Below are 23,033 nucleotides of genomic sequence, written 5' to 3'. Positions count from 1 at the left end.
CTGTATTTCACAAGATATACTTGCTATGTATTTCTCTAACGTCCTAGAGGATGCTGGGACTCCGTAAGGACCATGGTGATAGACGGGCTCCGCAGGAGACATGGGCACTTTAAGAAAGACTTTGGATCTGGGTGTGCACTGGCTCCTCCCTCTATGCCCCTCCTCCAGACCTCAGTTTGAAACTGTGCCCAGTGGATACTGGGTGCTTTCAGGGAGCTCTCCTGAGTTTCCTGTAAAAGAAAGTATTTTAGTTAGGTTTTTTATTTTCAGGGAGCCTGCTGGCAACAGACTCCCTGCATCGAGGGACTGAGGAGAGAGAAACAGGCCCACTTCTCTGAGTTTCAGGGCTCTGTTTCTTAGGCTACTGGACACCATTAGCTCCAGAGGGATCGGTACGCAGGTATCACCCTCGCCGTTCATCCCAGAGCCGCGCCGCCGTCCTCCTTGTGCTGGGGGTGCAGAACGGCGAACTGGTGCATCTACATTGTGCCGGACGGTGGAGAGCGGCTCCCTGCTCGATTGCGCCGCTGACGGGTTGTGCCACTGACGGACTTTGCCGCTGACGGATGTCTCACCCGTGCACAGGGTGATATAGAGCAGCTCCATACAACACATGAGGTGCAGCAAGGACACTTCTATATATACTGTGAGTAGCAGTTATCATACAACTTCATATTTATGCACTGTTTATACATCCAGTGGACCTCTAAGTTGATGAACTTTTTCCAGCTGTGATTGAACTCGTATAATTGAGGACACTTATATGCACGGCCGTGTAAGATTCTTTGTGCTTATATCGTGGGCAATTATTTAAACAGAGATAAAATCAAACAGAGAGTCATTCCCATTCAAGGTTTTGCAACTGCCTTCTAGAGCTTACAATTAGTGTATATTATTGCTTATTTTAGAGGTTTCAGATACCTCAGTTTCATATGATTACTATGTTGTGGTCTTACCAATTTTAAATTGTTTTATGTTTTTAGTTTGTCTAATAAACTGTTTTATTAATTTTGTGTACATCATTGGCATTAAGCGCTGACCTGGTAATTTTCTGCATTTGTTTTGTTGTTTGAGGAGGCTGGCTACCTCCTCACCAGGTGGCAGCTAATCCCAGGGTGTAAACACACACAGTTCTGCTCAGCGCCATCAAAACCTTTTTTTCTTTTGTCTGCCAGGCGAGTGTCTGAGTTGGCGGCCTTGTCTCACAAGAGCCCATATTTGATCTTCCATTCGGATAGAGCGGAATTGAGGACTCGTCAACAATTTCTGCCGAAGGTGGTTTCTTCGTTTCACATTAACCAACCTATTGTTGTGCCTGTGGCTACGGATGCTGTGGCGGTCCCAAAATCTCTTGATGTTGTAAGAGCTTTGAAAATTTACGTCGCCAGGATGGCTCTTACTAGGAAGACAGAGGCTCTGTTTGTCCTGTATGCTTCCAACAAGATTGGAAATCCTGCTTCTAAGCAAACTATTGCACGCTGGATTTGTACTACGATTCAGCAAGCTCATTCTTCGGCTGGGCTACCGTTGCCTAAGTCAGTAAAGGCCCATTCTACCAGGAAAGTGGGCTCATCTTGGGCGGCTGCCCGAGGGGTCTCTTGCCGAGCAACTACGTGGTCGGGTTCAAACACTTTTGCTAATTTCTACAAGTTTGGTACCCTGGCTGATGAGGACCTCATGTTTGCTCAATTGGTGCTGCAGAGTCTTCCGCACTCTCCCGCCCGGTCTGGAGCTTTGGTATAGACCCCATGGTCCTTTTGGAGTCCCCAGCATCCTCTAGGACATAAGAGAAAATAGGATTTTAATACCTACTGGTAAATCCTTTCCTCCTAGTCCGTAGAGGATGCTGGGCGCCCATTCCAGTGCGGACTGTTCCTTGCAGTTAGGTTGATACTGGTTATTTTCGGTTACACGTGGTTTGTGTATCAGTTATGTTCAGCTTGTTGCTGTTGTTAGTTCATACTGTTATCTGGTTTCATGTTACTCCAGTTGTACGGTATGTTTGTGGTGTGGGCTGGTATGTTTCTCGCCCTTAGTTTAACAAAAATCCTTTCCTCGAAATGTCCGTTTCTCCTGGGCACAGTTCCTATAACTGAGGTCTGGGGGAGGGGCATAGAGGGAGGAGCCAGTTCACACCCAGTCAAAGTCTTTTTAGTGTGCCCAAGCTCCTGCGGATCCCGTCTATACCCCATGGTCCTTTTGGCGTCCCCAGCATCCTCTACGGACTAGGAGAAAAGGATTTACCGGTAGGTATTAAAATCCTATTTTTCCTCATACAAAAGCTCCTTCTCCCAGCTTCAGAGTGAAATCTTTTCAGTCTATCATGCATGCTTTTGAGTCAGGGGATTTCATAGCATTCGTGGATATCGAGGATCAATATTTATATATTCTCATTCGAGAAGAGCAACAAGGCTTTTTATGCTTCAGTTTTCTCTAATTTCAAATTTTGTGACTTTCCCTTTTGGCTTATCAACATGCGCTTTCACGAAGGTCAAGTGTGTTACGGCAGTTGACCTTTGACTGTGTGGGGCCCAGATCATCCCATACCTGGACAATCTCCTAATTTCAGCTCCTGATGGTTCAGGTACATCAAGAGCACAGTTAGCTCATAAATTTGAGCAAGTCCATCCTGTTTACTTCACAATGGATGCTTCAACTGTGGCTCTGCTGAATATCCGATACCAGGAAATTTCCCTTCCCAGGGTTAAGATTTTGACCTTACAGAACATGGTACAATCTATCCTTTGGATGTGCCGTTACATCTATGCATGAACGTTCTGGGCATGTTAGCCTCCTCCTTCAACATGGTAAAGTATGTTTGATTTCACTCCAGACCTCTCCAGACAGAGCTCCTTTCCAAATGGAATTGTTATTGCCTTCAAATCCAGTTTCAACTTCTCTCCTTGTTCCAGGAAATGTGTTACCTACCTACTGTGGTGGCTTTTCTGATTCTGGACTGGGTGCTGCTCACAATGGATATGAGCCTGGGGGTTGGAACTTTGTGACTCTCCATGACACATTCCAGGGTTGATGAGTCACACTGGAAATCCTGCCTTCCGATCAACATTCTGGAGTTTAAGGCAATCTACTGTGCCCTTTGTCCGTCAAGGCCACTTCTCTTCGGGGCAAGTTGGTAAAGGTCCAGTCAGAAAACAAGGCTGCTGTCTCATACATCCAATCATTAGGGCAGCACTGAACGCAAAGGAGCCGTGTGAGAAGTCGGCAAGATTCTCTGTTGGACGGAACAGTTTCCTCCCTCTCTGTTGGCAGTTTACATCCCGGAGGTCGAAAACGAAGCAGACTCTCCGTAGTCAGGACGTTCATGTGTGGGAATAGTTTCTCCAGCCCGCACACTTCTAGATGTTAGTGGATCACTGCAGCTGGCCCAAAATAGACATGTTGGCCTCCGTTATCCACAATTGCAGCGTGTCCCGTTACTGCTTCCAAACACTGGATCTGGAAGCCCTGCTGGTAGACACCCTACCATGTCACGGTGATCTCATTAGGTAGGTTCCCAACATCCCTAATATTATATACATTTATCCAGGTCTTACCTATGTGTTGATTACCAGTGTGCTTAGAGTGTGCACCTGCAATTACCTTTTTTTTCTTTTTTCTTTGTCACACTACAAGTCTCTCTGTTTACAATTTTAGTTTGTGCAGTCCTGTCCCGCCCCCCTTTTAGACTTTTACTTTTTGCAAGCAGTCTTCGATTTGTGTCTCGGTTTCTCTTCTCTCAAGGTTCAGGTCTCTGCCTAATTCCACTGCACAACTGCACTTATATCGGCAGTGTCTAGTGATTTATGCTTGTCACATAAATCCCTTTTTGGGTGCATCCACCCAGACCATATATGGTACTGTGGACTAGGATGGATTTTCTTCCAAAGTTGGTTTATATGTTCCATATAAACAAGGAAATTGAGCTATATGCTCTTCCAGTGAATGTATCAACAGGACCCATATTCATCCCTTGCCTTGCTGGACGTTGTGTTGGCCCTCTGTATTTATGTTGACAGGATCAAGGACTTACTCCATTTGGATTTGCTGTTTTTGCTCTGCTGTCCATAAAAGGTGTAGGTCTGCAACCAAGCAGACTCTTGCTTGCTGGATAAAGATGGTCATCCAACACGCCTACTCTTTGGCCAATGTGCCAGTTTTGGACTTTGTAAGGGCCCACTCAACCCAGTCAGTTGACTTCCTGGGCAGCTCGACGAAGTGCTTCGGTGGAGCAGCTTTTGCAGGCTGGCTACATGGTCCTCAGCATACACATTCATAAAATACTACTGTTTTGACATTTCAGCTCGAAGGGTGCAAGTTCTGGGCGAGTGGTCCTACACTCGCTTCAGGTATAGTTTTCGGATGTCCCACAGTTCGTGTCTCCCATGGATGAAAGATATATATTAAAAAAAAATTATAATAAATAAATATATATATATATATATATATATATATATATATATATATATATATATATAATTTACGGTTAGACTCAAAAATAAGATTTTACTTACCGATAAATCTATTTCTCGTAGTCCGTAGTGGATGCTGGGGACTCCGTCAGGACCATGGGGAACAGCGGCTCCGCAGGAGACAGGGCACAAAAGTAAAAGCTTTAGGATCAGGTGGTGTGCACTGGCTCCTCCCCCCATGACCCCCCTCCAAGCCTCAGCCAGGATACTGTGCCCGGACGAGCGTACACAATAAGGAAGGATTTTGAATCCCGGGTAAGACTCATACCAGCCACACCAATCACACTGTACAACCTGTGATCTGAACCCAGTTAACAGCATGATAACAGCGGAGCCTCTGAAAAGATGGCTCACAACAATAATAACCCGATTTTTGTAACAATAACTATGTACAAGTATTGCAGACAATCCGCACTTGGGATGGGCGCCCAGCATCCACTACGGACTACGAGAAATAGATTTATCGGTAAGTAAAATCTTATTTTCTCTGACGTCCTAGTGTATGCTGGGGACTCCGTCAGGACCATGGGGATTATACCAAAGCTCCCAAACGGGCGGGAGAGTGCGGATGACTCTGCAGCACCGAATGAGAGAACTCCAGGTCCTCAGCCAGGGTATCAAATTTGTAGAATTTTACAAACGTGTTCTCCCCCGACCACGTAGCTGCTCGGCAGAGTTGTAATGCCGAGACCCCTCGGGCAGCCGCCCAGGATGAGCCCACCTTCCTTGTGGAATGGGCCTTGACAGATTTAGGCTGTGGCAGGCCTGCCACAGAATGTGCAAGTTGAAATGTGCTACAAATCCAACGAGCAATCGTCTGCTTAGAAGCAAGAGCACCCAGTTTGTTGGGTGCATACAGGATAACAGCGAGTCAGTTTTCCTGACTCCAGCCGTCCTGGAAACCTATATTTTCAGGGCCCTGACAACATCTAGCAACTTGGAGTCCTCCAAGTCCCTAGTAGCCGCAGGTACCACAATAAGCTGGTTCAGGTTCCTGACACCACCTTAGGAAGAAACTGGGGACGAGTCCGCAGCTCTGCCCTGTCCGAATGGACAATCAGATATGGCTTTTGTGAGACAAAGCCGCCAATTCTGACACTCGCCTGGCCGAGGCCAGGGCCAACAGCATGGTCACTTTTCATGTGAGATATTTCAAATCCACAGATTTGAGCGGTTTAAAATGTGATTTGAGGAATCCCAGAACTACGTTGAGATCCCACAGTGCCACTGGAGGCACAAAAAGGGGGTTGTATATGCAATACTCCCTTGACAAACTTCTGGACTTCAGGAACTGAAGCCAATTCTTTCTGGAAGAAAATTGACAGGGCCGAAATTTGAACCTTAATGGACCCCAATTTGAGGCCCATAGACACTCCTGTTTGCAGGAAATGCAGGAATCGACCGAGTTGAAATTTCTTCGTGGGGCCTTCCTGGCCTCACACCACGCAACATATTTTCGCCACATGTGGTGATAATGTTTTGCGGTCACCTCCTTCCTGGCTTTGACCAGGGTAGGAATGACCTCTTCCGGAATGCCTTTTTCCCTTAGGATCTGGCGTTCCACCGCCATGCCGTCAAACGCAGCCGCGGTAAGTCTTGGAACAGACCTGGTACTTGCTGAAGCAAGTCCCTTCTTAGCGGCAGAGGCCATGAGTCCTCTGTGAGCATTTCTTGAAGTTCCGGGTGCCACGTCCTTCTTGGCCAATCCGGAGCCACGAGTATAGTTCTTACTCCTCTACGTCTTATAATTCTCAGTACCTTGGTTATGAGAAGCAGAGGAGGGAACACATACACCGACTGGTACACCCACGGTGTTACCAGAACGTCCACAGATATTGCTTGAGGGTCTCTTGACCTGGCGCAATACCTGTCCAGTTTTTTGTTCAGGCGGGACGCCATCATGTCCACCTTTGGTCTTTCCCAACGGTTCACAATCATGTGGAATACTTCCCAATGAAGTCCCCACTCTCCCGGGTGGAGGTCGTGCCTGCTGAGGAAGTCTGCTTCCCAGTTGTCCACTCCCGGAATGAACACTGCTGACAGTGCTATCACATGATTTTTCGCCCAGCGAAGAATCCTTGCAGTTTCTGCCATTGCCCTCCTGCTTCTTGTGCCGCCCTGTCTGTTTACGTGGGCGACTGCCGTGATGTTGTCCCACTGGATCAATACCGGCTGACCTTGAAGCAGAGGTCTTGCTAAGCTTAGAACATTGTAAATTGCCCTTAGCTCCAGTATATTTATGTGGAGAGAAGTCTCCAGACTTGATCACACTCCCTGGAAATTTTTTCCCTGTGTGACTGCTCCCCAGCCTCTCAGGCTGGCATCCGTGGTCACCAGGACCCAGTCCTGAATGCCGAATCTGCGGCCCTTTAGTAGATGAGCACTCTGCAGCCACCGCAGAAGAAACACCCTTGTCCTTGAAGACAGGGTTATCCGCTGATGCATCTGAAGATGCGATCCGGACCATTTTTCCAGCAGATCCCACTGAAAAGTTCTTGCGTGAAATCTACCGAATGGAATCGCTTCGTAAGAAGCCACCATTTTTCCCAGGACCCTTGTGCAATGATGCACTGACACTTTTCCTGGTTTTAGGAGGTTCCTGACTAGCTCGGATAACTCCCTGGCTTTCTTCTCCGGGAGAAACACCTTTTTCTGGACTGTGTCCAGAATCATCCCTAGGAACAGCAGACGTGTCGTCGGAAACAGCTGCGGTTTTGGAATATTTAGAATCTACCCGTGCTGTCGTAGAACTACTTGAGATAGTGCTACTCCGACCTCCAACTGTTCTCTGGACCTTGCCCCTATCAGGAGATCGTCCATTTTCTTTGAAGAAGAATCATCATTTCGGCCATTACCTTGGTAAGGACCCGGGGTGCCGTGGACAATCCAACCGGCAGCGTCTGAAACTGATAGTGACAGTTCTGTACCACGAACCTGAGGTACCCTTGGTGAGAAGGGCAAATTGGGACATGGAGGTAAGCATCCCTGATGTCCCGGGACACCATATAGTCCCCTTCTTCCTGGTTCGCTATCACTGCTCTGAGTGACTCCATCTTGATTTGAACCTTTGTATGTAAGTGTTCAACTATTTCAGATTTAGAATAGGTCTCACCGAGTCGTCTGGCTTCAGTACCACAATATAGTGTGGAATAATACCCCTTTCCTTGTTGTAGGAGGGGTACTTTGATTATCACCTGCTGGGAATACAGCTTGTGAATTGTTTCCACTACTGCCTCCCTGTCGGAGGGAGACGTTGGTAAAGCAGACTTCAGGAACCTGCGAGGGGGAGACGTCTCGAATTTCCAATCTGTACCCCTGGGATACTACTTGTAGGATCCAGGGGTCCACTTGCGAGTGAGCCCACTGCGTGCTGAAACTCTTGAGACGACCCCCCCCACCGCACCTGAGTCCGCTTGTACGGCCCCAGCGTCATGCTGAGGACTTGGCAGAAGCGGTGGAGGGCTTCTGTTTCTGGGAATGGGCTGCCTGCTGCAGTCTTCTTCCCTTTCCTCTATCCCATGGCAGATATGACTGGCCTTTTGCCCGCTTGCCCTTATGGGGACGAAAGGACTGAGGCTGAAAAGACGTTGTCTTTTTCTCCTTTATACGGCAATACTTCCATGTGCCGTTTGGAATCTGCATCACCTGACCACTGTCGTGTCCATAAACAACTTCTGGCAGATATGGACATCGCACTTACTCTTGATGCCAGAGTGCAAATATCCCTCTGTGCATCTCGCATATATAGAAATGCATCCTTTAAATGCTCTATAGTCAATAAAATACTGTCCCTGTCAAGGGTATCAATATTTTCAGTCAGGGAATCCGACCAAGCCACCCCAGCGCTGCACATCCAGGCTGAGGCGATCGCTGGTCGCAGTATAACACCAGTATGTGTGTATATACTTTTTAGGATATTTTCCAGCCTCCTATCAGCTGGCTCCTTGAGGGCGGCCCTATCTGGAGACGGTACCGCCACTTGTTTTGATAAGCGTGTGAGCGCCTTATCCACCCTAAGGGGTGTTTCCCAACGCGCCCTAACTTCTGGCGGGAAAGGGTATACCGCCAATAATTTTCTATCGGGGGAAACCCACGCATCATCACACACTTCATTTAATTTATCTGATTCAGGAAAAACTACAGGTAGTTTTTTCACACTCCACATAATACCCTTTTTTGTGGTACTTGTAGTATCAGAAATATGTAACACCTCCTTCATTGCCCTTAACAAGTAACGTGTGGCCCTAAAAGAAAATACGTTTGTTTCTTCACCGTCGACACTGGAGTCAGTGTCTGTGTCTGTGTCGACCGACTGAGGTAAAAGGACGTTTTAACGCCCCTGACGGTGTTTGAGACGCCTGGACAGGTACTAATTGGTTTGCCGGCCGTCTCATGTCGTCAACCGACCTTGCAGCGTGTTGACATTATCACGTAATTCCTTAAATAAGCCATCCATTCCGGTGTCGACTCCCTAGAGAGTGACATCACCATTACAGGCAATTGCTCCGCCTCCTCACCAACATCGTCCTCATACATGTCGACACACACGTACCGACACACAGCACACACACAGGGAATGCTCTGATAGAGGACAGGACCCCACTAGCCCTTTGGGGAGACAGAGGGAGAGTTTGCCAGCACACACCAAAAACGCTATAATTATACAGGGACAACCTTTATATAAGTGTTTTTCCCTTATAGCATTTTAATATATATAGTCATATCGCCAAATAAGTGCCCCCCCTCTCTGTTTTAACCCTGTTTCTGTAGTGCAGTGCAGGGGAGAGCCTGGGAGCCTTCCCACCAGCATTTCTGTGAGGGAAAATGGCGCTGTGTGCTGAGGAGAATAGGCCCCGCCCCCTTTTCGGCGGGCTTCTTCTCCCGTTTTTCTGAGACCTGGCAGGGGTTAAATACATCCATATAGCCCCCAGGGGCTATATGTGATGTATTTTTAGCCAGAATAAGGTACTATCATTGCTGCCCAGGGCGCCCCCCCCAGCGCCCTGCACCCTCAGTGACCGCTGCTATGAAGTGTGCTGACAACAATGGCGCACAGCTGCAGTGCTGTGCGCTACCTTATGAAGACTGAAAAGTCTTCTGCCGCCGGTTTCTGGACCTCTTCACTTTTCGGCATCTGCAAGGGGGTCGGCGGCGCGGCTCCGGGACGAACCCCAGGGTGAGACCTGTGTTCCGACTCCCTCTGGAGCTAATGGTGTCCAGTAGCCTAAGAAGCCAATCCATCCTGCACGCAGGTGAGTTCACTTCTCTCCCCTAAGTCCCTCGATGCAGTGAGCCTGTTGCCAGCAGGACTCACTGAAAATAAAAAACCTAACAAAACTTTTACTCTAAGCAGCTCTTTAGGAGAGCCACCTAGATTGCACCCTTCTCGGCCGGGCACAAAAATCTAACTGGCTGAGGCTTGGAGGGGGGTCATGGGGGGAGGAGCCAGTGCACACCACCTGATCCTAAAGCTTTTACTTTTGTGCCCTGTCTCCTGCGGAGCCGCTGTTCCCCATGGTCCTGACGGAGTCCCCAGCATCCACTAGGACGTCAGAGAAATATTCTTGTCTTTCAGGTTTTCTATATGCCTGTTCTTTTTGTGCTTTGTTAGCATAAACTGGCTTGTGCAGGTAGGGAGTTGGGGTATAGGGGCGGATGAGCCTGTGCATTTACAAAGCTTAACCTCTTGGTTCCCTGACTCCTTCAGCTTCACCTATACCCACAGTTCTAGTGCTCCCCCCTCCATGGAATAAGAGAAAAGGGTTTATCAGATAAGAACCAAACTCACATTGTTTTCAACATTTACTGTATGTGAGGGGCTCTTTTCATTAAAGTACAGTTGTACACTTTGAAGTTCTGCTAACAAAAGATTGTACCATCCTGCCCTTTACTTCATTTTCATTCGCTGCTTAACTAGATCCATCGTGGGAGCAACAGTACCCTGAGCAAGCTCATTCAGCAATCCTACCATGGAAACATGCAGAGCGTATCCCTTTCTGGCACTACTCCCATCCGCATGCTGCTAGAGATCGGTCTGGACAAGATGAAGAAAGATTATTTGAACTGCTTTATAGGTTAGCACCAACTGCACCATCAGACTGTCAGTAATCCTAAAGCATACAGCCCTGATATTACATGTGTACTGTAGCTTTGAAATGTTAAATATGGCAAGATTTATTGTATTTTCTGCCAAATCGTTTCCACTGGGAGAAAGATGCATCTATCATCACCATGTATGTTTAGGTTTTTCCTGCATGCATATTTGTAAAATAATACTGACATACACAGTACTTAGACCCCCCACAGTGATAAAGTACCAGCCAATCAGCTCCTATATGTCATGTTACAGACTGTGTTTGAAAAATGACAGTTAGGAGCTGATTGGTTGGCACTTTATTACCGTGCTATTTATCACTCTCCAAGACTTGATAAATCTGCGCATAAGTTTAATGTCTGTTTTTTTCCGGGAGGTAGTGGGGTTTACATTCCTTGCCAACATGACACTTTGCGGGGCAGGTACAATTAGCCGCAGAACTTACAGCGCAGCTGTAGCTCTCAGGTTTAATGACCAGGGCTATTCAATTACTTTGCCCACTGCTGATGCGTGTTAGCTCATGGCTTCTGGGTTAAGTGCCCAGAGTTATGGAACAACTAAGCCACAGAGGGTGCACTTAACACAGCTCCTGAGGCTGCAAAAAAATAAATAAAAAAAAAATCCACTTTATAAGTGCACCTTCTGACGCTTACCTTGCGGGATAGCGGCCGTAATCAAATATCTCAGGCAAGAGCTGCAGCAGTATGGTAAGTCCCGTGGCTAATTGAATCTGCCCTACATATTCTGTTAACAGCATTTGAGAGCTGGCGTGCGCTTAATTTAATGGAGTCTTTGTTTTGATAGGTCGTGAACTTGCAACTTTTAACTACCTGGTAAGTTAGTAGCAAATGTTGTGTTACCGAAAAATGGCGGAATATATACTTGCTTGTAACAATTGGCAGTGGTTTTAGTCCTCTTGGCTTCTGAACGAAATACAGTGTTTGATCCTATTATTTATATCATTACAGCAACATTGGTAATATGCTATTGATTGTTCATGGTATGATATTACACTATAGCAACTGTAGCTGTAGTATTGTGAAATGGTATACCCTTTACACTCCTTTTCCTTTTAAATACTATTTGTTTTTCTGGAAGGTTTCAAACCACAGAACGTGTTTTTTTTTTTTTATTGTTTGTTTTTTTATTATTACACCAGTATATATATATATATATGTATATATATATATATATATATATATATATATATATATATATATATATATATATATATATATAAAATTATTTTTTTTCCCACTGGTTTAAAGAACACCTCCCAATTAATTGAAAATAAATAATGATATTTACCAGAATGAGATGGCATTGTATAACAGGGACAGATCTGTATACTTGTACAACTTGTAAGGCTGTGTAATTGAAACACTTGATCCTGTACTGTCTTTGCCTCAGGATTATTTTGTCAGCACATCGGTGGATTTGCAGGAGCAAGTGCACCGTATCAAGAAGCTGCATCACATGCTGGAGGTGGTTGTAAACTGTAATGCTTTCCTGAGCCTGGAGCATGAGAACCTCTTCCCCCTCACACAGTGAGTCTTCACCAAGTGATGAATAGGAGACTCCCAATATGTCATTATTTGTAGTCTGCAACAACTGAAGTGACAATTGTCAAATTCAATTGATTATTGCGCCTGATCTCCGGTTTATGGGAGATCGCGGGAGCGATATTCAATTGTCCTGTTATTGCGCTGATTGTGTAAAGCGGCTAAACTCTACAAGAGTGCTGGGCGCTATCGCGAAAAGTGGCATTTAGGTGCACAAACGGGTCACTTTTTGCGCATTTCAGCGAACTGTAATGTAGACAACAGCAGCCATGGCGCACAAACTGAGTTACAATTGAATAATTCTGTTTGGGCGCTAGGTGGTGGCTGCCGGCAGGACAAGATTTAAATATCGCCCAATATGTGCAATTTCATCCCTTTTTAAAACTGTAGCTGTCGGTAATTGTGGGGCTCAGTGGAAAAGAGGCACATGACACATCTTCATGGATTTTGCCGTCATTAAGTAGCTTCTGCCATCTAGCATCTACTCCACTAACTTCTAACATAGTGGCATGTGCCTATTTCTCAACAGCAGCAAAATACAAATCCCTGGTCTTATATTTCAAGACATCTCTAGTTGAAAAATGGCCCATACTGTACCACTTGGTCTGCTAGTGCTTAGATTTGATCACTTTGATTGGATGTTTCTTTTTATTTTTTATTTTTCTGTGCTTGTAACAAATTGTTTACATTGTTTTCAAGTTGAAGAAAATACCAAATTAACAAGTAAAAAACATTCTCTTAATAAAAATAAATGGAAGGACAATGAAAGAATAAGATTACGAAACAGTCACACAATATATACGTTGAAATAATATGATTGTGTCTGAAAGTGTTTCATTACCTAGATTCATGCTGCACACTTAGTTCATGTAAGCTTTCTATACTCAGTCAAATTGTGCTAGCCCGATCTTAACTAGACCGCAAGGCGCAATGAGAACCTTGTGATTTAGCCGGCGATAGCGCCGCACATCGCTATCGCTATGGTGTATACACACAGAGCGATCATCGCTTAATTTCTATGCGATCTAGACAGATTGCTTAAAAAATAGGCTAATATTGCTCCAACCCCCTTAGTCTACAGAAGACTCTGGGTATGCCTTCTAACCTTGGAGAGTGTATTTTGCCTAACAGATACTCAAATGGAAGAGAAATAAAAGCTGCAAAGTTCTGTGACATACAGAGTCTTGTGCAGTTTATACTACCTTATGCTCCATTTTATCAGTCCTTGAAATCTGCTGAAAGTGGAGAAACACTAGAGCTGGAAAATATTAATGCGGAGCAGTTGTGATATAAAAGTTTGAATTAACAATTTAATAATAATTTAATCATTACATATTAACTTTATATTTAGTACTGGTAATCTATATTAATTTGTATTGTGTGTGTATATATTATTTCATTTATAATAATGCAACAGGTAGCTTATTAAATTTTACCATGCTAATAGAAAAATATGAAAAAATGAGTAACCAGTAGATTGTTATAAATAAATAACATACATTTTAATCCATGATTCGATAGTAGCAGCAATAAACCCTCAAATTTAAATCCCAGTTCCAAAAAATATAAGTAGACACCAACTTTTCACAGGAAACTTCTTTTCCTATAAAATGTTGTCCTGTAAAAAAAGCAATTTTCTGACATGTGCCTCTTTTTAACTGAGCCCTTCAATTGACTGAGATCTATTCATGAAGCAGTGAAAAGTGTGGAGAAGTGTGCCAGTGGAGAAGTTGCCATGGTAACCAATCAGCGAATGCATTTTTTTATAAATGCTACCTCAACACTGATTGGTTGCCGTATTCCATGAATAGACCCCTTAGTCCCCACCTACAATACTAATGAGGAGGCTTTCACCAAGTGTAATTTGTAACCGAGAAAGCCAGATTGCTGGTATTTGTCCTCTGCATCTATTACTGGCTGTAGGTAAAAGAAGGGGTATTTGCTGTACATAGAGGGCGTATATAATTAGCCACAGCTCCTCTAAAGAGGGTAGCTATCCTTTTAATAAATGCATTACAATCTCTAAGCCAGCACCAAAGACTCCTTTCCTTTTTTCTTCCTGGCCAGGATCTGTTTAAAGTTCTACAAAGAGAACCCGTGGAATGAACAGCACGTGTTCCACCTTCCGATACGGCCGAGTGTGATCAGCGGCTTCTATCAGAAGTAGGTCCAGGTGCTTTTATTTTTTTCTTATATTCTGCCTTTTTTTTCACAACCAGGTATCACAAGTGTGGTATGTATAGAGATGTTCTTAATTGTCAAATATTAGATAAATAAACCTTATCACAGTGACTATATTCAACAAATGGTAGTTTTCTCTTCCTTTTCAGTTGAAAGATTTGGTTATAGAAGACTATTATTTTAGACCTGTCATTTACTAGGTTGCTAGCTATTGTGCTCTTTTCCAGTGCTTTCTCAGCTCCCCCTATTCCTACCCTCTCTGCCTACTATTTGTGGGTTATTTTTATTTTGGCTCCTGCCCTGGCACCTTGTCCCTACTGCTTTCTCTCACTTGGTACCACTCCTCTCTGCCTTGCCACCTTGTCTCCTCTCACTTGGGAACAGTCCTCTCTGCCCTGCCGCCTTGTCTCCTCTCATATGGGAACAATCCTTTCTGCCTTGCCACCGTGTCTCCTCTCACTTGGGAACAATCCTCTCTGCCCTGTCGCCTTGTCTCCTCTCCTGTCTGTTCTGCCACCTTGTTTCTCTCCTCTCTCTCCTTGCACCCCTTCTCTCTGCCCAGACACCTTGTCATCTCTAACCTAGGATTCCTTTTCTCTGCCATGCCAACTTCTTCCCTCTCCTCTCTCTCCTGAGACCCCTCCTCTCTGCCATCCTTCTGTACCTAGCAGCCGCTGTGATGGGGGCGGGATTTCTCTAAGCTCTAGTGTGCAACTAATAGGCTGACATTATGTAGATTATATGTATAATAGTTATTCAACAATTATGAAGCCTGCTTTGTCGCTACCTGAAGTATACTGAAAGGTGATACGTGATACAAATATTTCGCTGTCATGTGGTAATCTCCTATGTAATGGCCTAGAGTGACTGTGTATAATGCTGGGTGTGGCTAGGAGCTCTCATTGGGTTAGCGCCAGGTCTATCACACCCAGTCCACAGCTGATTGGGTGAGAAATGCACAGGTTACATCCAATGGGAGGCTCTGCCTTTGGCTGCTGTGTGTTCCCAGAGCAGGATTAACAAAATTTAAAAAGGGTACGCTGTAGATAGGATGCTGCAGTAAAAGGTTGTTTCCCCCCCCCCTATGTCCTGCTGCCAGTCCGCCTGCTCCCTCCGGCATCAACAATCCCCACTCCCTAGCCACGGCGCAGGTGGAACAAAAGCTGCTGCGGCCACTGGTATAGATGTGTATGAAAGCGGCGCAGCGGAAGGCTTTCATAGCCCTCCTTGCGCTGCATACTCTGAGCCCCCGAGCCACCACTGCACGTGATGTCACAGGAGAGTCTCCCCGCCACAGCCGCGCACAGATCCCCAGAGGCCCTGACTCGGCAACGCAGCACCTGGGCTGCCGGCCTGGAACCCCCGAGATGGCTAATGTAATGGTTAGAGTGGTTGATATCACGGAGGGTAATGTCTGGATGCTGAATCAATGTAAAAGGTGACAGTGTTGTGCAGTGCAGTGGGTGTGCTGTGTCACTGACACTGCACAGCACTCTCACCTTTTACATTGATTCAGCGAGTCAGCCAGTTCTGCCAGCCAGTCACTATTGTTAGTGCTGGTGTCCCAACACGCCGCATTACAGGGAAGAGGACGCACTAAATAAACTACAGCTCCCAGCAGCCCTTAGCGCTGAAGCATTCTGGCGCTAAGGGCTGCTAGGAGCTGTAGTTTGAGTGCATCGTCTTCCCTGTAATGTGGTGCGTTGGGACACCAGTGCTAACAATAGTGACTGGCTGCTGTGCGAGTCTCCAGGAGAACCACTGCCAAAGCGAGGACAGCAACTTGGCTGCTTCCAGGAGGAGAAGCAGGAGTAGCATTACCCGCCCCTCCCCCACTCGCACTACACCTGCGGCACCCCTGCAACCGCTCCTCCCCCACCCACGGTGGCTCCGGACCCCCTCCCCCACTCGCTGCACCACCGCACCAGCCCCTCCCTAACCTGCTGCTCCCCCATCCGCATCTCCCCTGCACCCGCCACTCCCCCAACCACAGCACCTACTAGGTGATTCATCAAGACCTGTGTGCGCTGTTCACGCCTTTGCAAGGGGCAACGACCCCTTAACCATTGCACGCCCTTTGTCCGTGCAATATTTAACCACTCACACAATTATGTTTGGAGGTAATACTCCATATAATAAAAATATTGCACGCCACAAGGGTTAAGGGGGAGTAGCCCCTTACGACGGTGTGAAGAGCGCCCGTAGGGCCCGATGAATCACCTAGTGTGTTTATATACAATAAAGGGAAACCTGTTTTTAGTAAGTCATTTAAAGTATCCTGTTTTCTTCTTCCAGTGCACACCCGCAGACATGGAGAGTGGAGATCCTCAGTGGACATGGGCAGAAGGAAGTTAAAACTATGTGGCAGCTGAGTTCCAGGACACCTGTAGACCACATAACTTTTGATGTGCCAGGTATGGAAGCCAACCTGTAGATAAGCCAACAGAGCAGGAAGTTCAGCATAGCTACAGAGCAGGAATGTCCACATAGCCATTGAAAATAAAAAGATGCACAAATGGAATACTCTACAGTTGTAAATATTAAAGTGTGTGCAGCTCCTGCACATAGGGCCTAGTTCAGAGATGTATGCAAATCTGATGGTTTGCGTACATCTTTGATGGTGGGACACCAAACGGCTCCTGTATTAAGCAGGCAATGACCCCTGACCCGAAGCCTGATTGAGAGGCTGGGGAGGGTGGGGCCAGCCTACGTTCTGGAAATTTATGATGTGTCAGCCCTGTTTTCTGGCAGTGCTGAGGCCAGGAGATTTCTTCTCCTTGGCTATGGATCTGAGTAATCTCAGAGTTACTCAGATGGTCGATGATCCTTAGGTTGCAGCAGTCAGATTGGCGATGCTGGCAGGAGGCCTCCAGTGGCATTAGTATATTTTCATATTGCTGCTGCGTTCAAAGACATAGCCGCGATGTGCACTGCGTCCATATCTGAATCAGGCCCATAGTGGGCTGAGACGTAATTTAGCTTCCCAGTGCTGCAAGCTTCAGTGATATCTCTGGGTTCTAGTAAACTGATAGTCTGCAGTCTCGTGAAAACGATGATTTGAAAATGTTTTCTGTAAACTTGCAGCAGTAATGATAATACTGTGTAACCCGTAGATCTACAGGCTGACATGACGATGAATGGGGAGAATGAAGAGATCCGTTATTACCAGGCACAGGTCAGCAGCAGTCACGTGCACTTCTACTGATCGCTAAAACCTGGTAAGTACAGTACAAGTTGTGGTTCTGTCTGCCTGAGAATAGGTTGTCTGTGAAAGAGAGTATGCGATGTTCAGCACACTTAAAATGGGTGTGGTTCATAGGGTCGACAGTGACTAGGTTGACATCTGAAATAGGTCGACATGGTCATTAGGTCTACATGGGAAAAGGTCAACATGAGTTGTTTTTTTAAATATTTTTTTGGTGTCGTTTTCTTCGTAAAGTGACGGGAACCCCACTTACTGCACCGTGTCCCCTCGCAATGAAAAAGAACGAAACAACTCATGTCGACCTTTTCATGTATCGACCTTTGCCATGTTGACCTAATGCATGTCGAGCAACAGGTCGACACTCATTAGGTCGACCACTAAGTGCTGTCGACCTAAAGACCGGATACTTCCAAAAATAGGGCTAGATTTATCAAAGTATGTGGAGAGAGAAAGTACCAACCAATCGGCTCCTGTCATTTTTCAAACATAGGGCCAGATGTACTGAGCCTTGAAAAGTGATAAATAGCACAGTGATAAGGTACCTACCAACCAGGTCCTAGCTGTCCGTTTTCAAACCCAGCCTGTAACATGGCGGTTAGGCGCTGGTTGGCTGGCACTTTATCACCGTGAAATGTATCCCTTTTCAAGGCTTAGTACATCTCTTCCACAGTCTGTTAGAGGCTGATTGGTTGGTACTTTATCTCTTTCCAGGCCATGATAAATGTAGCCTATAATTATTTTTATAGGTCCATAAAATAAAATAAAAACATGTTAATCCAATTTAAAATTTCATCTTGTAGTTTTAAAAATTACATTACGTTAGCGGGGCCGTTATTTCCAGCAGTGTTCTTCAGTAAGATCGCTGACAAGAAATGTCACATACTTAGCAAAACTACTTCCATATGATCAAAGCCTTTCTCAAATATGTACTGCAAAATATTCTGAAACCTGTATGGAGGGTAGTGCTGGGCCTGTCCATATTAGTGTGTCTGGGCACAGCTGGCACACCGTGTGGATGCCTATGGTTGAGCGACCCTTAAAGGAGCACGATCATGAGTATTGGAGGCTTGGAATTGTTTATGGGACACAATAATGTGTATGAATTGAATGTCACAACATAGTAGTTTGTTTTATTTTTTGTGTTTTTGGGAATTATTATTTACAGAAGCAGCCAAAAGGGGGCGCATCGCACAAACGGCAATATCCATGTGCAGCGTCACAGTGTGGCACCTATACAGTGTGATCATGTCGCATCACAGAGCAAGATGCCATATGAATTCCAGCCACCTACTATCAGGAAAAGCTGCATGCCTTTTACATGTGGCAGCGCAACCAATGGTGTACTCAATACAGATTATAGTCTTCCAGCCTATCCATGCCTGAGAAGGCGTTGCGGTCATACAATAGCCGATTTGCTGCATACTTACACAGTGGTGTACAGGAACTGTGCCCTCCACCAGACTTTGGTATATACCTAAATGTGGATGTGGTGGGGTTTTTGCAGAGCACCAACCAGTAATATTGTTACCCCTGTGTGGCTTGCTTTAGAACATAGGTCTGCAAACTCGGTCCTCATTACCCCACACAGTGCATGTTTTGCAGGTGCACAGGTGTATTAATTACTCACAGACACATTTTAAAAGGTCCGCAGGTGGAGTTAATTATTTCACTTGTGATTCTGTGAGGAGACATGCAAAACATGCACTGTGTGGGGTAATGAGGATCAAGGGGGTAATTCAGAGTTGATCGCAGCAGCAAATTTGTTAGCAGTTGGGCAAAACCATGTGCACTGCAGGGGAGGCAGATATAACGTGCAGAGAGAGTTAGATTTGGGTGGGTTGTTTTGTTTTTGTGCGGGGTAAATACTGTCTGCTTTATTTTTACACTGCAATTTAGATTTCAGTTTGAACACATCCCACCCAAATCTAACTCTCTCTGCACATGTTGTATCTGCCCCCCTTGCATTACACATGGTTTTGCCTAACTGCTGACAAATTTGCTGCTGCGATCAACTCTGAATTAGGCCCCAAGTTTGTAGGCCTATGCTTTAGAACAGGGGTTCTCAAACTCTGTCCTCAGGACCCCACACGGTGCATGTTTTGCAGGTAACCCAGCAGGTGCACAGGTGTATTAATTACTTACTGACACATTTTAAAAGGTCCACAGGTGGAGCTAATTATTTCACTTGCAATTCTGTGAGAAGACCTTGCAAAACATTCTCTGTGTGGGGTCCTGAGGACTGAGTTTGAGAACCTCTGCTTTAGAAGATTACAGCAGAGGTAGATCAGTTTAAAGAAAGATCCAGCTGGCAGATAGGAAATCTTTAGGCACCTGGGAACTGTTCATATTATAAAAGCCAATCATAAAAATCTGGAAAAATGGGAACTGAAATGTAAAATGTATGCATGCAAACACACAGCAATTTAAAAATAATATACACAAAATATCCAGAAATAAAAACCTTCCTTAATTTGTATGCGCAGCATGTTTTTATTAGTGCTACTGTGTAGCTTGCTGACACAACTGTGGCAGCCCTCGCTGGGGAATAACAATGGTGTATACTGATTTTATACCCTAATAAAAAACGTCATGATGCCGTACAATGAACAGTGGTGGTGTGGGTTCCCTTATATGAGATCTCTATATAGTATTGTACCTTTTTTTTCTGGCCCTCTAGATTATTATAGCATTGGTTATCGCACAATATTTCAGTATGTCAAAATTGCAATCAAATATGTTTACCCACAGTCCTCTATAAACACCATGTAGTGGGAATACTCCTAGCACAGCATGTCCTTTCTTTAACAGAAAACAGAAGAGGAGAGATCACACAAGTCTTCAATGAAAGTCTTTGTTCTGGGCGGAGGTGGCGGCACCTGTCAGGTGGTACATTATCGGTGTTTCGCAGACCATTTTCTAGCTCTGTTTGCGCAGGAGGATCATCAGGAGCACAGCACCGATTAGAATACACAGTGTGCAGACCGTAGGCACCACAATCTCTGTCACCATTTCCATGTGCCTGGTCAGTGGGTCTAGAGTATCAGAGAAGCCATGTATTTGAACACAGTCATGCAGAGTGTCTTCTATATATACAGCGCAAAAACGGATGTTCTACTGCTGCCAGCCGTAACATATCCTATACGCAATTAATCCAGTTTTCTTTGTTCTTTTATTGGATTATAAGGAAACAGCCTGAATATTAACCATCCCCTCATATCTAACAACCCCTATCAACATATATGTCAGTGGTGGTCCTTTCTAGTTAGGAAATCTTTACATGTCCTGCAGCTGTAACAAAGGGAATATTTTTAAAGTCTATTTAATTTGTGAAATAATATATAAAGATGGGCTTTATGGTAACAACCCCTACTTGCCGGATGATCAGTGAGACTTCTTCCCCTGCGGCCACATTACTGCAATAAAAACATGGCTGCACTTTCTAGGGATCACTGCACTACATGAAAAGTGGCCCATGTCATCTAATCCGTCAGCTGGCCTCTTACATTTAGTCCCGTTAGCCTGTCATATACAAAGTGGAGGTTTCCTATCACTGGCTCTGCACATTTGTTACCGTGATTACAAGTAGCATGTACTGATATGTTGTCTCTGAAAGCACATCTTACCATAAATTAGCCGCAGTAAATTTGCAGCCGCATTCCTCTGCTCCTCTGATTTTTCAAGAAGAAAACAGACAAAAGGGGAGGGAGCGTGAATGTCTGATGAGATGACGTCCTGCATAATCCGGGGTTGGCACAGCTCCAGGTAAACACAATTTGGAGTACTACTAGTTATAGCATTGCCTCTTGAACCTGCCCTCAAGCTTCACCAGCAGTGCACATTTTGGCATGTGAGCATATCCAATCAGTTGAGCCATTGCCTATTACACCTGTACTTCGGTGAGGGACTTACAGCAACGTGCACTGGTGGTGTGGCCAGAGCACAGGCTCGGGAGCCACCTGGTTAGAGAAGCACAGAGAGCAGCTCTATTCGGCATGTAGTAGGGTTATTCACACTCAGAACTGTCACAAGAGACACTTGGAGCCCCACACAATACCTTGTTTCCCAGGTCTCGCTCATCCAGTTTTTCCCTACTTTCTACCTACCACTATTTGTAGTAAGGTAATAGTTATGTTTTAAATTGAACTTCAGACATCCAAGAGAACAGTGGAACACTGGTGCTCTCAGCCTTCTATCTGCCGCAGGAACGCAGCATACTTTAGCGTGTAGGCATAACAAGCCGATAACTGTCAGATGCTGATTGCAGAAAGCATCAGAGCCCCACTACCCTAATATAACATTGTGTGAATAATGACATGTTTTGGTCTTTTACCTGATCTGTTCCTCCTTTAATCACAGTTGTGCTCCATAAATATTCAGAAATGGAGAAGAATGTATGAATCACTTAGAATGGACCGAAATATAAATATATACTAAGGGGTATATTTGCTAAAGTACGGGTTTATAAAAATGGAGATGTTGCTCATAGCAACCAATCAGATTCTAGCTATTATCTTCTAGCAGGTGCTAGATAAATAAGTAGAATCTGATTGGTTGTTATGGGCAACCTCTCCATTTCTATAAACCCGCACTTTAGTAAATATACTGTACCCCTTAGTCTCTTGGCTGGATTTCTGTAACAGCTACTGTATGTGTACGTATTTTTACTAAGCTTTAAGCATTATCTACAAGATGTTTTAATGTTTGTTGTTCACAAGTTTTCCATTATGCTGCTGCTTGTATTTGTTACTGCCGCCTTTTTCAGCACATGTATTAAGCAATAGTTTTGATATATTAATAAAGACTTTGAATAGGTCTTCTGATCCACATGTGGAGGGAATTGCAGTAAGCATTAGTAATGGGAATCGTACATATACTACACAGGGATCCAGTGCTGTCACAGCCAGTATATACTTCATCATGAAGGGGCCAAACCTTTGCCACACCTGGCTGAGCATTATCTCTCATAGTTGTGGCTAGAAAGGACAGAACAACCACAAAACCCTATTAGATTCCCAGCAGCAGCAGATGGAAAGTTGTGTGGCTGCCTGAGGGCATATTCCATCATTTTAAAAAGTATTTTTGTTTTCTACCATACATGCCCTATATGAAATGCATGCATTAAAGTCAGGATGACCACTGCAGTAAACATGGATTATTGCCCGGCTCCCTGGAGGTTAGCTGCACAGCAAACTTAGACAACAGTAGTTCATGTCCCATTACCTGCAGCCAGTAGCTGGTTGGTGGTAGAGCAGGTCTCTGTAGATATGCGATGCCAGTTTTCCACCTGACAAAATTAAGTTTCGGTAAATGGTATTATGTGAACTCTTCACAAACAGCACTTACAAAGTTACTATGGATTTACACTAATGCAGTAGTTTCCAAACTCTGGGGCAGATGTATTAACCTGGAGAAGACATAAGGAAGTGATAAACCAGTGATAGGTGCAAGGTGATAAAGGAACCAGCCAATCAGATCCTAACTGTTAATTTACATATTGGAGCTGATTGGCTGGTGCCTTTATC

The 23,033-nt window shown here is 45.0% G+C and overlaps 2 protein-coding genes across 3 annotated transcripts in view; one reads left to right on the top strand and one right to left on the bottom strand.

The window, feature by feature from the left end:
• ZWILCH (zwilch kinetochore protein) overlaps positions 1-22,324 on the top strand; it is a 189,327-nt gene extending 167,003 nt beyond the window's left edge. For both annotated transcript variants that reach the window (XM_063925568.1, XM_063925567.1), the window contains 7 exons: positions 10,387-10,543; positions 11,368-11,396; positions 11,974-12,110; positions 14,193-14,288; positions 16,602-16,720; positions 17,420-17,524; positions 20,320-22,324. In XM_063925568.1, coding sequence (XP_063781638.1) covers positions 10,387-10,543; positions 11,368-11,396; positions 11,974-12,110; positions 14,193-14,288; positions 16,602-16,720; positions 17,420-17,511 — 630 coding nt within the window. In that variant the 3' untranslated portion in view covers positions 17,512-17,524; positions 20,320-22,324. The remainder of the gene's footprint in view (positions 1-10,386; positions 10,544-11,367; positions 11,397-11,973; positions 12,111-14,192; positions 14,289-16,601; positions 16,721-17,419; positions 17,525-20,319) is intronic.
• The window catches only part of LCTL (lactase like), a 52,659-nt gene continuing 49,607 nt past the window's right edge, over positions 19,982-23,033 (bottom strand). Inside the window, exons 13-14 of the mRNA XM_063925570.1 lie at positions 22,732-22,795; positions 19,982-20,543 (exon numbers count right to left, since the gene is read on the bottom strand). Coding sequence (XP_063781640.1) covers positions 20,428-20,543; positions 22,732-22,795 — 180 coding nt within the window. The 3' untranslated portion in view covers positions 19,982-20,427. The remainder of the gene's footprint in view (positions 20,544-22,731; positions 22,796-23,033) is intronic.

Source organism: Pseudophryne corroboree, chromosome 6 (genome assembly GCF_028390025.1).
Source record: "Pseudophryne corroboree isolate aPseCor3 chromosome 6, aPseCor3.hap2, whole genome shotgun sequence".
NCBI lineage: Eukaryota > Metazoa > Chordata > Amphibia > Anura > Myobatrachidae > Pseudophryne > Pseudophryne corroboree.
This window is presented reverse-complemented; position numbering and strand designations above follow the sequence as displayed.